This window comes from Sorex araneus, chromosome X (assembly GCF_027595985.1).
Source record: "Sorex araneus isolate mSorAra2 chromosome X, mSorAra2.pri, whole genome shotgun sequence".
NCBI classification, from domain to species: domain Eukaryota; kingdom Metazoa; phylum Chordata; class Mammalia; order Eulipotyphla; family Soricidae; genus Sorex; species Sorex araneus.
In genome coordinates this window covers 246,588,966-246,605,328 of record NC_073313.1, presented here as the reverse complement: position 1 = coordinate 246,605,328, position 16,363 = coordinate 246,588,966, and the positions used below count along the sequence as shown (strand labels likewise).

The following is a 16,363-nucleotide window of genomic DNA, read 5'->3' as shown; positions in this document are numbered from 1 at the left end:
AATTTTATTCATCTTCTAGTAATGCAATATGTTTTGTCATTCATTTGGGATTTAGAATAGCAATATTTCATATCATTGGTTGTAGCAAGTACATACACCTCTACATTAAAGCAATCAATGTAACCAGGTGTAATTGAACCAGTCAATTAGTATGAAGTGAGAAAAGGAAATTAATGTGGTTTTGAAGCATCATCTTTCATGAGTCGTGCAGATCTTTAGAACAACTAGAGTTAGCTTTAATCTTTTATGTTCTACCAATTTGTTCAACAATCAGTGCGTTAGGATTTATTTAGCTCGCATAACTTTACCACATTGACACTGCATAGCAATTCTGTCTGTAATCCTCTTAGAATAACTGGAAATTCCCAGAAAGAGATGGGAAAATTCAATTGACCCTGTTACTCTTCAAAAAGAGGACCAACAATTCTGACAGACAATATGGCATGGTAACTCTGGGATCAAGGCAGGGGATATGCTTTTTGACAAGTTCATATTTCTTTTCTTGCTGTGAATTTTCACAGTGAATATTTATTTTTTGGTGAAGCAATATGTGCTTTAGTAAAAAGTTAATAGGAAGATGTGAGGGAAGAGGAAAAGAGAAGTATATGTTCAAGAGAGAATGAAAGCTTCTCCAAAGTGGAAATAAAAACAAGCAGAGATATAGAAATGAGCAAGATACATGTTAAAGTGGGAACATGGGCTAGAAGAGCAAGGCTTCATAGTTATTTTTTAAAACTTATATGTGTCTGTTAATATCTTTGTAGGGCTGGAGCGATAGCACAGCAGGTAGGGTGTTTCCCTTGCACATGGCCGACCTGGATTTGATTACTCAGTCCTTCTCGGACCCTCTTGGAGAGCCCGGCAAGCTACCAAGAGTATCTTGCCTGAGTGGCAGAGCCTGGCAAGCTACCCATGGCATATTTGATATGCCAAAAACAGTAACAAGTCTCGCAATGGAGACGTTACTGGTGCCCACTCAAGCAAATCGATGAGCAACAGGATGACTGTGACAGTGATAATATCTTTGTAGGAAACTCTGTCAGCTTTTGTTTCTGCTTTACAAAATGGAGCAGCTTACTATTTGTTTCATTAATATGTTATGTAAAAAATTTAAGTAAATCACGACTTATAGTAGAAAAATTAGTCAAAGCTGAAGACATCAGGGTCCTCTGATTGATACACAAAAATTCATTTTTCAAGATGGCATGTAGAGATTGTACATTAATATTTGTTTCTATGATTCTTAGTTGCAGGATAGATAATACTGAATTTCACATTTGGGATTTTTGCTTACAAATCTAGAATGGTAGGTTTTTCCTAAAATTGTGTTTACATAAAAAAGCCAAGTGCATTTTAAACTAGTAATATAACTTGAATGGATATCCCTAAAGGGGTAATACAATTAGCAAGTCTAACACTAAATAATTCAAATTTCTGCCTATGTTTTCATTCTATTTACACATGGAACAACACATTATCACTGCTTTTCCTGTAGTTAATTTGAAAGTGAATAATGTCACATGCTCATGACCCTGAGAATCTCTGAAAGTCTTCATGCTTTATCACAGTTATCCTCCCAACCCTTTTGACACACCTGTATGGAATAAAACAATGGGAATATGTGATTTTATTGTCATTGTTCATTTTTACTTGAATCCAGTCATTAAACAATATATAGTTGGGGCTAGAGCAATAGCACAGTGGGTATAAGCCTATGCCTTGCAAGTGGCCAACCCAGGTTCGATTCCCAGCATCCCATATGGTCCCCTGAGCACTGCCAGGAGTAATTCCTGAGTGCAGAGCCAGGAGTAACACCTGCGGTCGCTGTGTATGACCTGAAAAGAAATATATATATATATATATATATATATATATATATATACACACACACATATATGTATGCATATATATATACTTTTCCTAATAATTTCTAAATATAGAAACAACGAATCAATGCAAATATTCTCTGAGGTTCTGAGAAGTTTATTTGGAACAGTCTTTTTAGCTAGAATGAAGTGAATTAACAAAACAGATTTGCCTGGCTGGAGAGATAGTATGGCAGGTAAGGCTCTTGCCCTTGCATGCTACCCATTTGGATTCAGTCTTGGCAACCCATATGGTCCCCTGAGCTCTACCAGGAGTGATTCCTGAGCACAGAGTCAGGAGAAAAACCTTAGTATCTCCAAGTGTGATCCAAAATAAACAGATGAAATAAAACCTTAGCCATTTTAATATTAGATACCTAGGCCTCGGATTGAGCATATGGCTTTTCAAATGTGTATAATTAATGTATGTATTCCTTCATTGCTGATTCAATAAATCTATTTCCATTTTTATTAATTTTATGATTAAAGGGAGTAAACGGTATGTATTTTTTAGCTATGATATTGCTAACCAAAATAAAATGCCTGACTTAACAAAATAATAGTTTACTTCATTTTAACTTCCATTTCATTTTCCTAAGGCACACGAAGCTATAAGCCACTAAATAGTCTCTTAGCATAAATATCCTGTGCTCTATGGTTCATATTGCTTCAATAGCTTGAAGATTTGCTCCAAATAAAATTCTACTTGATATTTATAACTCATCCAGAATATATTAGTTCAAAAGAGTCAATGAAACGAAGGTTTTTTCTTTTTTTCACAGGGCCAATTTGTTGAAATATAATTGTAGTGGAGTCCCATCATTAACATTCCAGAACTGACAATGACATCTGCACAATTTTAGCTTGAAAAAAATATTTCTTGAGTAGAAATAATTTTAGTGATTATTTTAATTCTTAATGAATAATGACAGTATGACAGTAACAGCATTTTGACTATGCTGTCAATATGAAGTTAAATGTAGGCAATCTATCAGACTTCTTTTATTTAGCTAATTGGAAAAGAAGAGGGAGATGGAACTGAGATTTACACTCTATTGGGAACTTAGAGACAAATTAAAATGTTAGATATAATTAAATCATAGAGCTTAAAGGGACTTGAGAGGTCATCTATCTAGACAAATTACTTTCATCTGAGAAGGAGCCGACTTAAGTCACCCTCGGATGATTGCTATGTGAACCCAATAAAACAAACCTATTAGCTTAGCAACTCAAAGCAATGATCCAATATCTGAATAGCTTGATTCAGGTAAACACTTTTGCTACGTCATTGGCTTATATGAAGAGTGACATATTAGAAATGAAAACTAAAAAGCTGCCAAATCAGGATTGCTCCACTTTCACCTGATGTAGGTCTGTGTGTCTTTGACAATTTTTGAATAGAGAGATTTCCTTCAAGTATTTTCATTACTTCTTTGACTATATTTTCTTAAAAGTGTGAATCCCTGGGGCTGGAGCGATAGCACAGCGGGGAGGGCGTTTGCCTTGCATGCGGCCGACCTGGGTTCGATTCCCAGCATCCCATATGGTCCCCTGAGCACTGCCAGGGGTGATTCCTGAGTACAGAGCCAGGAGTAACCCCTGTGCATCGCCAGGTATGACCCAAAAAGCAAAAAAAAAAAGTGTGAATCCCAACTTTTTTCCTCAAAGCTCATATGAAAAGAAAACAGAAAATTATCTTAGGGCATTTAAATAGAGTTTGCTTGTTTTCTTTATTCCTATTGTATATTATATATACATATATACACATATATATATACATATATATATATTTAAACTTCTACTTTTCCCAGAATAGGCTGGAGCAATAGCACAGCAGATAGAGTGTTTGCCTTGCATGTGGCTGACCTGGGTTTGATTCTCTCAGAGAGCCAGGCAAGCTACTGACAGTATCCTACCCACAGGGCAGAGCCTGAAAAGCTACCCACGGTGTATTTGATACACCAAAAACAGTAACAAGAAGTCTCACAATGGAGACATTACTGGTGCCCACTGAAGCAAATCAATGAACAATGGGACAACATTGCTACAGTGCTAAACTTCTATAATCTTTTGGAATATATTTATATATACATATTTTATTTTCCTGATTAATTTCCAAATATGTTCCCATCCTCAACCACTAACTGACCATCTGATTTTAAAGCTCTGTTTCATTAAAATAAAATTGTGTTCATGAAGCATTAGAAGATTTTAATGGGGAGGCTTCAACTTACCATTGGTGAGAAGGTAGCATCATTGATAGACTGTATATGACCATAAAGTGAGTGCTCACATTTGCCCTAGGGAGAAAAAAAACATAAATAAAATCAGATGAATTTCATTAAATATATGGGGGAAATATTGTTTTCAAAGCAATATTTTCCCCAGCATCAGAATTAGCACCTTCTCATGATGGAAAATGTTAATTTGGAATAATTTAGGAGGGTGTTGATGAGTATGCCACTGGTGCTGGTCTCTTTATGAAATCTTTGCATCCTCTCTTTTATACGGTTGATCTACTAGTGAATTCTCATAAAGTAACCCTGCAATTAATGTAGCTTTCAAGCTACCCAGTTAAAACCCTGTGGAAAGGTTTTGCTTTCAGCACATTTGTACCACAGAGAAGGGTGTGAAGTTCTTCCAGTTTTGTCTTTTTCTTCTTTCATCACAAGATCACTTTTCCCTTTTATTAAGTGGCATAGCGCCATTTACAACAATTTCCATATGACTGTTTTATATTTGCATCGCGACTTCACCACCCCAGTGCCAGAGTTTCAATAACTCTTCACCATCTTCTCAAAGCCCTTTTGCTAGCCCCTTTCCCACTTCATATGCAGCTGTAGTTTGCTGTTCTGTTGGGGATATCAGCGGGGGGTTGTTTCCACTTTAATTATTTAATTCAAATCCCCCCCCCATTTTGTGCGTTCCCCATTTGAGTGCAATCATCTCGTATTTTTCTTATTTCTTTTGACTCATTTCACTTGAACTGATATTCTATTTCGCCTAGGTTCTGACAAACTTCTGTGTAGGATAATATTTGTTTGTCCTTTCTCCCTTGCCACAGGGAGCTTAGGTTTATCAGGTTACACCCATCACAGTGCTCCCGAATCACAGGAAGACAGTCAATATTATGCTTTTGTAACATGGGAGTTAATTGACTCCAAATTATACGCACTCCTGGGAGTCTGTTTTCTTGACTTAAGCCTTAGTTGCCCTTAGTTCCTAGCACCCCAAAAGCATAGTCCTGACTAGGGATTGAATGGACCCAGGGCAAGCTGTGAGCTACCCTGGTATTGAAATGGACCAGGCCAAAGTGCGACAATACTTAACTATAAGTTAAGAGCATGGTCATGGACAAATTCTGTCATGATCCAAAAGGTAATGACAAGATTAGGACCCTGCTAAGGCTAGGAAAAACTAATCTGGCCTGAGCACTGTAGTTTGAGATCTATAGCGAGAGGGCCCTAGGAGAGCAATCCTATAAGCTTAATGTATCTTTTAATGTGTCCATACAAAATGGTTAATATTATGAATGTTTATATGCTTGTTGGACAAAAAGAGGAACAAAACACCCATGGAATTCTGCTCTTGGATGGGTCATCCTGCTGAATGGGAATCTGTCCTAGAAGAAGCTTCTGGTGAGGGAAGGACTTTACTTCTGTTGATTGTTTGACCACACCTACGTTATTACCCAACCCCTCATCATTTGGGATTTAACTAAGAATGAAAGATCGGAGAAGGGGAGGCAGAAGCAGGAAGAAGTATGAAGGAGCAGGGTCTAAGAGGAGGATGAGGGAGATTGGGGAAGGTGGATGTGGAGGAGGAAGAGAATAGAGATGGAATAGCACAGCGGGCAGGGCATTTGCCTTGCACGCGGCCGACCCAGGTTCGATTCCCAGCATTCCATATGGTCCCCTGAGCACTGACAGGAGTAATTCCTGAGTGCAAAGCCAGGAATAACCCCTGTGCATCGCCGCGTGTGACCCAAAAGTCAAAAACAAAACAAAACAAAAACAAACAAACAAACAAAGAGAATAGAGATGGGAATGGAATAAACTGCAACTGACGCCAAACAGCTTGGCCCTCATTCTCTCTTTGATCTGCCCATCACCATCGGCCACACCAGGGGTGGGGGAAGGGGTGCAAGACCACCAAACGCAGGCAGCGAGAGAGAGAGCCGATGTGGCCCCTTCACAATTTATTTTTTGAATACACACCTCTGCTTTCATCTTTCCTCCTAGCTGGGTCGTATTCCATTATGTGAACATGTCATGATTTCATTATTCATTCATCTGTGCTGGGTGCTTGTGTTGTCTCTAGACCTTGGCATTGTAAATAACGCTGCAGTGTATATAGTGTGCTAATGCACTTGGTAATTACCGTTCTGATGCTCTTGGTACAGATTTCAAGGAAAGTAGTGTTGGGTCAAATGGAAATATAATTCTTAGTTTTCTGAGGTGTGTCCACACCTTTTTCCTTAAAGGCTGAATCAGACCACGGTATCATCAACAGTGAGTGAGGTCTGCTTTTGCTTATATCCTTACCGTCATTGTCATAATAAAAAATAATTATTTCCATTATTTATTATGTTAGGCCATTCCCGCTGGTGTGAGGTATCTCATGATCATTTTGATTTGCATTTCCCTGATCACATTTTAATTTCTGAATTTCCATAGTCAGACATTAATTACATTTATGCATAAGAATGTTATGCAGCATGTAAAGCAGGATTATAAGACAAGATAAATATTTGTCTTGGGTAAACAATAAATGTTCTATTTAATCCATTTTCTAACCAATAACTAAATTTAAATTAACCACAAAATGCCTCAACTTTAAAATGATTTCAGGAATAATAACATGCATAAAGGATATGAATGTGTTGTCTTTAATTTTAATACCAAAATTAAAATGCATTCTAGGTTCTCCTCCCCACTTTCTTTTGGTGTTGGAGGGGTTGGCGCACCTAGTGGTGATCAGGTTTTACTCCTGGCTCCGTGCTCAGGGATCACTCCTTGCAGTGCTCGGAGGGGCCAAGGGAAGTGCCATGAATTAAACCTGGGTTGGATGCTCACAAGGCAAGTGTCATATCCTTTCTGCTCTCTCTCTCCAGCCATTCAAAAATGCAATCTAGGGACCCTCTGCGCCTAAAGACTTTGACTCCAGAGATGTAACACATTCGGGCATCCAGCGCAGCATCCGATAGCGATGCACTGGGACACCGAACTGGGCTACAACTCTGTGCTGCCGGGGGTGGAATTTTTCCTCCCCACCCTGTCTTCCTTCATGGAAAGCAGTGGGCTGGCGGCACCCACGTGGCAGGCGCCATCTTCTGTGACTCCAAACCCACAGGTATTTGGTTTTTACTTTTGGGGCTCCCAGGAACTCATGGGAAGGGGGCGTAACCGGCACGCCCTCGGCCCAGATAAATCCGGAGCTGCTGAGCGTGAAGCGGACCCTCTGCGCCTAAAGACTTTGACTCCAGAGACTTCTTACAGCAATGCACTGGGACTGTGAGCTGGGCTATGTAATTTCTGGCAGAATTTTCCCTGGACTTTATATAGAAATCCAAAACCGCGCGGACGCTGCCGACTTAACATTTATGATTGTCAGCAATGTGAAACGGTTCCATTTGAACAGGTCTGACTTGGGGGGGAAACTTCAAATAATAACAGTAAGTTTTTGTTCAAATATTGAAGGTTTTTAATGTAGCAGCCACCTCTCTGGACTGTGAACTAAGCAAAAGCCCCACGCTGGCCGATGCAGCATGGCGTACACCATACTATGAGGTGCAGGAAGGGGGATGAGGGGGAAAAAGAAAAAAAAATGGGAAAAGGAAAAAGGAAAAAAGAGAGAGAGAGAGAGAGAGAGAGTTATGTACTTGTAGCAGTGGGGCTACATATCCCTTCATTTCCAGCAATGAAAAACTAATTTTCAAATGTAGTAGGTCTGTCTCTCTTGGTTGGAAACTCCAACAACTATAGTGAGTTTTGTGTTGAATTATGGAATGTAATCAAGGTAAAGCAAAAAATGAAGTGAAATTCATTAGTTATACAGTAGGGGGTAGGGGGTGGGGGCAGGGGGTATACTGGGGTTTCTGGTGGTAGAATATGGGCACTGGTGAAGGGATGGGTGTTTGAATATTGTATAACTGACATATAAACCTGAGAACTTTGTAACTTTCCACATGGTGATTTAATAAAAAGTTTTAAAAAAAATGCGATCTAATTTCCCAAAGAAACACTCAAATTCTATAAACTAGAGACATTTTAATCTGGTTGGCTATGTTTTACATTCTTCTCCTGGGTCCAAATTCAGATTTTATTCAGCAATTATTCACTGACCAAATATTTTTGAGTTCTAAAGATACGTCAGGCACACTTCAAAGTGCTTAAAAATACATCAATAAATAAAGCACAGAGACCTTTCTCACTGACCTTATATTCTAGTGGAAGAAAAGGAGGGAAGAGATTCCTGAAATCAGTATCAAGGATGTGAGAAGAAAAAAAGTAATGTGAAAATTAAAATATAGGTGCAGCAAGGGTTATCATAAGTTTGGTGTTGAGTGCTTACAAAGAAATTAAATTGCCAAGTAATGTAGTTTGTTCATACTGACAACATTAATACTTTAATAGAGTTAGTCACATAGACATCAGTAGAAAGTAATTCTAGGGAAGGAAGAAAGCAAAAGGAAATGTTACCAGGGTGGAGTGGGTCTAGTGTGCTTCTGGAATAGCAAGTAGGATAACTGGGATGAGAGAAGTCAGTCCAAGAGCATACATATTGAAAAGGGATTCATCTGAATCCTTTTATTTCCTGGTACTTAGTCCTAAACGCTTAAGTCTGAAAGGGAGATTACAGAGAAGACTATAAAAATATTTGAGATTGACGTACTTTATTATATCCCTTCATTTATGGGATAATTCTGAACTACACAAAACGGGAAGTCTTTATAACTAATTCCCCATTAATTAGTCATCCTTTTTGTTGTGTTCAGCAAGGTAAACTTCATATTTCCACTTGTTAAATTAATGCATGTTATTAATCCCTTTCCCAAAGAATAGAAAATTTCCCCACGTGAATTTAATTTTTATAAAAACTTTGTTGAAATACTTTGGCTCTCTCTCAGGATCCTTCTTGCCCAAGATACTCTGGTTTACTATCTTTATAGTATTATAACTTTAAACCAATTATGCTGAGAACTTCAAATCACCCAAATTCCCCAAGTAGAAATAAATTACATACAAAGCCAAAAATGGTAGAATTAGCTTTCATATATTATCTTAGGACCTTTGAGTTGAAAGCTAGTAACATATACAATTACCTATCCCACTTATCAGTGACTTAATATTTTAAAACATTTGAATTGGAAACTTTATTTTAAAATACCTTTCTGTGTCAATAAAAGTTGTGTATTTGATTTTCTAAACTGAGAACCTCTAAACTATTTGATTAATTGGTAAGGAAAATGCAGTTTTCTGATTCAAATCCTGGATGCCAAGTTTTAATTCAAAGTAGAATCTCCAAGGCACTCTTGAAAAGCTCTGGAAATATGGGGTTATAATGAAAATGCTGACGGACCACATTTGTGCTGCTATAACAAAACCTGACTTGAAGATAAATGTTTCATGAATTAAGAAAGTTATAAGAAAAAAAAAGAAAACCTTTTCTCTGCAGCTTTATTCCCAAGATAAAAGTGAATCTATTCTTTTCATGGCATAGGGAATATATGGGTTACTAATATTCTAGTCTGCAAACGGCCAAAATCTGAAGCACTGCCCAAATCAGAACATTAAAATTTAGAATATGTTCTTTGATGCATTCTTGTCAGAATTGTTTTCTTTCAAAAAAGTTGGAAAAAATAAAAAAATAGAGAAGTCTGAAAAAAAATCAGGTGACTGAAGCAAGCTATTGCTCCAATATTTGATCCTTTCAGAGAAGCAATGTGCTATAATTGTTTCTTTCACAGCTCCTGGGGCTAAAAATGAGACTTAAGTCTTGGATCCAGCTTTGTGACTCAAAGCAAACTGCATCACTGTGCTCCCTCCCCCCTCGCCTCTCTCACTCTTGCTCTTGTTCTCATATATATACACACATAAATAGATAACAACAAAACTGAAGTCATTGCCATTACCTCTGTCCACTGAGATTCGTTTTGGGAATTAAATGAAATATTGACCATATTGTAAAATGTCTAACACAAAGAATTTAACAAATCACTGTATCACTGTCATCTCATTGCTTATCAATTTGCTTGATCGGGCACCAGTAACATCTCCATTGTGAGCCTTTTTTTCACTGGTTTTGGCATATCGAATACACCATGGGTAGTTTGCCAGGCTCAACCGTGTGGACAAAATACTCTCGGTAGCTTGCCGGTCTCTCCAAGAGGGACAGAGGAATTGAACCCGCGTTGGCCTCATGCAAGGCAAACGCCCTACCCACTGTACTATTGCTCCAGCAACTTGAGACATATATCACTAAAATGTTCATGGCTTTCAAATCAACCTCTCTACCCTTAATTACTGCTCTATCTCCTTAAGAACCCATGATAATGTCTTAGAGTTATTATTACTTTTTTTTCAGTCTGTCCTCAGATTCATGACTCATGTTATACTCTTTGCACTCTTCTCTACAAACTAAACTCAGCATGCTTCGCCTTTGGTTGAATTCAGAGAGATAGATGCACCCAATGACTATGGAATTAGATTATAAATAGAAGGAAGATAAATGATCTGTGTCACTGTGATTGCGATTGCCACTGGCACTATTCTCCACTTAATTATACACGTGCTCTTGTAGGGGTCCTCTGCTGTGGCTTCTGTGGCGAGGGATGCTCTCCTCCTGTGACCCTGGAGACCTACGCAGAGTGCTAGTGCTAGTCTTTGGGTTTTTATTGTTCCTTAACTCTGTCCATATTTTTATAAAATTTCAAATTGGGTTGACTCCAACATCATCCTCTTCCAGCTGGTGGCATGTCTGCTAAAGTATGTCAGACTGCTCTCAAGTCTTATGAAAGCAGACTTGTTGATTTACTACTTACAACTGCCTATTTGTCTTTGCCAAATTGTTCCCTCTATGGGAGTGGCACCACCAGTTGCTTAGACAATAAAAAATGAAGAAAATTTGTGGAACAAAACTCACCTTGGCAATATAAACATCAAGAACCACATCTCCTCTCCTTTCCCAGCACCGACTCTATTAACTCTTCCAGTCACTCCATGCCCACTTCCATCACCTCCACACTCCGGTGCCAGTCAGCACCATACGGAGCCCAAGAACAACAGCAACACACTGATTGTTCTCTTGGTTCCTACTACCAGCCTCTCCTTATTCATTACTCTCACAGGTGATCCACAAATTATGAACCACAACATACTGAACACCTGCTAACAGTCATCAAAACTATTAAGATTATACTCAATAAATCCCTAATATGTATCTAGGTCCAAAGTTCTAGATCCTCTGGTTCTTATTTATCTGACAATATCCTTTCCTATTTTCTATACTCAAGCATTGAAAAATAGGAAAATCACACTATATAACCTGCACATCTATATTACCCGTACTTTCAAAGCAAACAGTTTTGTTTGGTTCAAGGGTGATTGAATATCACTCATACAATATAAACATCTGGAGAAACTCAGGGGCATCTCTGAATTAATTTGCTTATACTATGTTTCTTTAAATTGATGAATGTTAGACAGAGCAGCATCTTGAACTTTCGCAAAACTTCAATGAGCTTGGTCACTGTGTGGATATAGTTGATCATGCTGAATCCTTTTCGGAACCCGACTTGCTCACATGGTTGTCCTTCATCTAGTGTTCTGCCTATTCTATTCAGGATGACTTGAGTGAACAACTTGTAGATGGCGGACAACAGGCAGATTGGGCGACAGTTGCCGATATCGTGGATGTTTCCCTTCTTGTACAACAGAATGGTCCTGCTGGTTTTCCATTGGGACAGACCTTGAATTCAGACAGGTAGCATGTGAATAGCCGAGCCAGTGTATTGATGGCAGTGTACTGGTGGCAGATTCTTCAGGCATTCGGGTCATCGAAGTGGTCATCGAAGCCCTAGCCAAACAGGGTGCTCAAACTCAATACATCAGGATTCTCCTCGAGCTGTATTATGGATTCACCACCAGGATCTCATCATTCTATAAGGAAGTGATCATCGATGTAAAGAGAGGGATTCGGCAGGATGATACCATTTCACTGAAACTCTTCAGTGCCACCCTCGAGAATGTCATGCAACAACTGGAATGGGAAGGAATGGGAGTGAAGATAGATGGTCTGCAACTATACCACCTCTGCTTCGCTGATGACATCGTTCTAACCACAACAAACATTAGCCAAGCGGCACAAATGCTGGCCGACTTCGACCGAGAGTGTGGAAAGGTTGGACTGCAGCAGAATCTCACCAAGACAGTGTTCGTGAAAAACGAACTATTCTCTAACTTTCTATTTGTAATAACAGAATGAACATCTCCTAATGGATCCTCGTCATAAAAAATGTGCATGCACTTACTCTAAAACCCCTATGTCAGTAACTTAGCCATTGCCTCTTTATATGAAAATAATTAACAATTTCAGGTATAGGAGACCACTTTGCATTTTTCCAGTGTTAAATATGTAACTAAAGCAGAGCCTTGTGTTAGTGCTTTCACTGTATTCATTCATAATGTGTTAACTTCATCTGTAACTTTATTATCTTATTTAAGTGTTATAGTAACTGCAGTTCAGTAAGATGGGTATTCATAATTGCCACTTCAGAAGTGAGTAAACAGAAGTACTGACTCATGAGAACGATTATAAAGAAGTACAAGACCAGTAATATAACTTTCAATATCTAATGACAAAGACACTCAACTATTTACATGCAAAGAAAGAGCACATGACTTTTTATTCTATTTGACACATTTGTCCTACTTAGTTTCTTCTGAAAGATGTGTAACTTCTGACCCCACTTTAGTTTGCTGGGGCAACAAAATGGATTTTTGTCCTCAAAGTTGTGAGCAAACAGGATTTGTAAATAGTTCTTGGAGGCTGTCTCCAGCCATACCTTTCTAGCATTAAATTAAAGATGCAACCATATATCCTTAGAGGGATTTCTTTTGCTTCTGGCAGAAACCAACCACATCCTAGGCAGCAGCTAGACCACTATTGATCCTTTCTGAGACCAACGAGCAGAGATCTCGATAAAATATAGAAGACACAGACTATAGGAATGTTTCTGTGATTGCCTGCTTATCATAACCCAGCCTAAACCAGCTGAACTGACATAAATCCTATGTGGGGATATTAGCCTTGCCCTCTCCACTATTAAATTATTTGCATCTATCAAAAATGCCATGTGAAAAGGTGAAACAAGGCACTGGTGGAGGGATGGGTCTCGACTGAAACACAAGAACAAAAGTTTGTAAGTCTATAACTGTACTTCAGGGTGATTCACTAATAAAAAATATTTTTTAAGTTGAAAAGCTTTAATTCAAAGAATGAAAAGCATTATTAACAGAGGACCATTACTCAAGACATGTTCAAAAATTTAAAAAGATAGAAAATAATCTCTCTCATATTTGGGCTATGAAGAAACATAATGTAAGAATAACAATTGACCAAAGGCAACAGAATGTGAATACTGGTCTACAGAGATAAGTTTACCAAGCGTGAGGTAAGGATGTGGGTTAAGGAGGCTGATGGGAGGGAACCTCAAGACACTGGCAGAGGGAAACAGACACTCTGGATGAAATTGGTGTATTGGAGCATTTTACATATAAAACTTCTCTTATAAATAGTATTTCAAATGATGGACCTCAAATAATTTTTTGATTCAAAACTGTTAGGGTCCATGATTCGAATACAAGACATCAGGAGGAGTTTAAAGATTTTATTAGAGTGTTGTTACAGACTGATCAGCCAGGTTGCACTCTAGGAAATACAGCAGAAGTATGACCACCTTCAACAACAGGGAAGGGTTTACATACCCCAAAATGACATTCTTGGCTGACTACGAGGTTATTTTCACCCCTATGCTGACTGGCTAGTAACTCATCAGATTTGCAAGGAGTTACCCCATCTCTTCTTCCTTTACTCCTATTCCTCTTTCCAGGGTGTGTTCCAGGATATGGTCTAGGGTTTATGCCCAGCTCAGCTGTCAATAACTAAACATATAAAGCACAAAGTGGCTCCTATCAACTAAAATGGCTGCACTTTGCTTCATGTCAAAAATGGCGGTACTTTGGTTCTAACAAAGTCATAAAGTAAGTAAGTAAGTGAATATACTGAAAAATTATTATTATTAGTTGTGTCTCATTTATTTTGTGGTACTAGAGATCAATCTTAAGCCTTCACCACTGCAAGACAAATGCTCTAACAATGAAATACAACTCTGACCCCATACATTATTGAACTAATGCTTATAAAATTCCTTTTTTTATAACAATGTTTTACACAGTTACCAATAAATTCAGTTGTCATTTTGGTAGACAACTGAATTTAAGAACACCTTTATGTTTTTAACACATTTAAAAACATAAAGGTGTTCTTAAATCTACTTTAAGATGGTAGACTTAAACCCTCCTCCTCAGGATGGGTTTTATTTAATTATTTAACATATAAATATTTTGAATGCTTTCTTGGTGTGCGAAAATGTCACTTTATCTTAATGATATATAGCTATATACAATATATGAACAAATTTTGGGGCTTAGTTTAAGAAGTGAGTAGACTAAACACATTCATATATGCCTCTTATCCTCAGTAAAACATTCTCACAAATTGTGAATGTGACTTATAATAAATTATTGACAAAATTTTCCAATAATAACTTATTCTATGTCTTATGCCACCACTATATCCAAATATTATAGTCCATACTGTGGATTACATGGAATAGCCTTGAATACCTACATTCACTTTACAGTTTAAGCATTGATGAAGTATTGTCAGTTGATAATGTATTCTAAATTTACCTTTATAGTTGGAGAAATTTGTGGAAAGTGATTAATATAGTTTCAACACAAGTATAATATATTGCTGTTTTTTTACTACTGTTTAGTCCTTATTCTATATATCAATTGTTCACTGAGGATAAAAGAAATTACTCTCTCAAGAACAAACTCATTAGTATATAGCTATAGTAATAAATGTTGGAACTAGTTTTAAACTTGTCCAAGAGGGGGAAAAGAGAATGTATAGGAGTTAAGGTACTCTGGTAATACTATGTACTACATGCCCCAAGATCACCATAATCTAGGACCCAAATATCGAACTGCAAGATGAGCTGGATAATTCTCACTAGGAGGGTACTCCAGGCCTTCTGAGAAGCAATGGTAGATCTCCACAACCCACCCAAAATTTTATCAACAGAAAAACTTGTCCAATGAATTAGAAACGGCTTCATAGCATTTCAGGTGAAGCAACCAACAGATAGGAGGTAGGGGCAAGCAATAAGTTCTCAGGAAATAATAAAACCAAGATGTGAATCAGAGTAGTTACTTTGTCACTTGTGCTAAACTAGTAAAAAATGCATAAAGGTCAGATAAACTTTACAGACATATTAACTGAGGCCACTTATATAATAACCGGTGCCAGCAACAGTCTAGATAAGGCTGAACCCCATCCAGAAAGAAGCTGAGGCAAGAACAAGTGTGTGATAAGACCACAAAGGTAATTCACCAAAAGTTCAAAGCTGTTCCTTTTGGCTATGCCCTAGCAAGAGACTCTTACTTATGAAGAAAGTGCCTAGAGAGGTGCAGTTTGGTAGCAAACCCCTAAAACCAACTTTGCAAAGGCAAGCTCCATGCTTTCCTAATCTGGTGATTGCTTGTACCAAATCTGGGGTACGTAATTACTTTCTTCATCAGATAAGATAGTCTCAGTGCTCTCATCTCTGGAGGAACCTTTGTTCTCCCTTGAATCTGTTACTCTCTCTTGGCCTCTTCATACCTAAATGAAACTGTTTTGACTTCACTCTTCATCTCCTCCTGGAAGTCTTTTCTCCATGAGAAAGTGATGAACCAGAAAGGACTTTGGCAAGAATTAAGCTTTTCTGTCAAGAGCAATTACTAACTCAAGACCGAGTACCAGTGCTCCCTGAGAAAGTAGGTGGCGTGGATGAATTCCTTGCCACGTAGATCAAGCAGGACTCACAGTTTGACAATAGCCTAGTGGAGTCGGTGGGATGTAGATGTTCAAGCTACTTAGATCTTCATGACAGACCATACCAGTCATGAGTCTCTGAGGCACTTCTTTGGGTAACCAAGATGGCCTAATACCAACTTTGCAAAGGCAAACATCACACGTTCCTATTCTGGTGGTTTCTTGTAGCTATCTCAAAGCTACTGATACTCTTCTGCCCATTTAATGTAAGTCACCTGCAGCAGAAGTGAGCAGCAAGAACTGGTTTTAAACCTAAGTACTGAATCAATGGAAGTGAAAGCTGGTGAATACTACTTGAAAATCCTCATAATATCAGACTCATGATTTGAAACTCG

The 16,363-nt window shown here is 38.1% G+C and overlaps 1 protein-coding gene across 1 annotated transcript in view; it reads right to left on the bottom strand.

The window, feature by feature from the left end:
- The window catches only part of SPAG16 (sperm associated antigen 16), a 984,605-nt gene that overhangs the window by 317,342 nt on the left and 650,900 nt on the right, over positions 1–16,363 (bottom strand). The window contains 1 exon segment of the mRNA XM_055121268.1: positions 4,100–4,165. Within this exon segment, the coding sequence (XP_054977243.1) occupies positions 4,100–4,165 (66 nt within the window).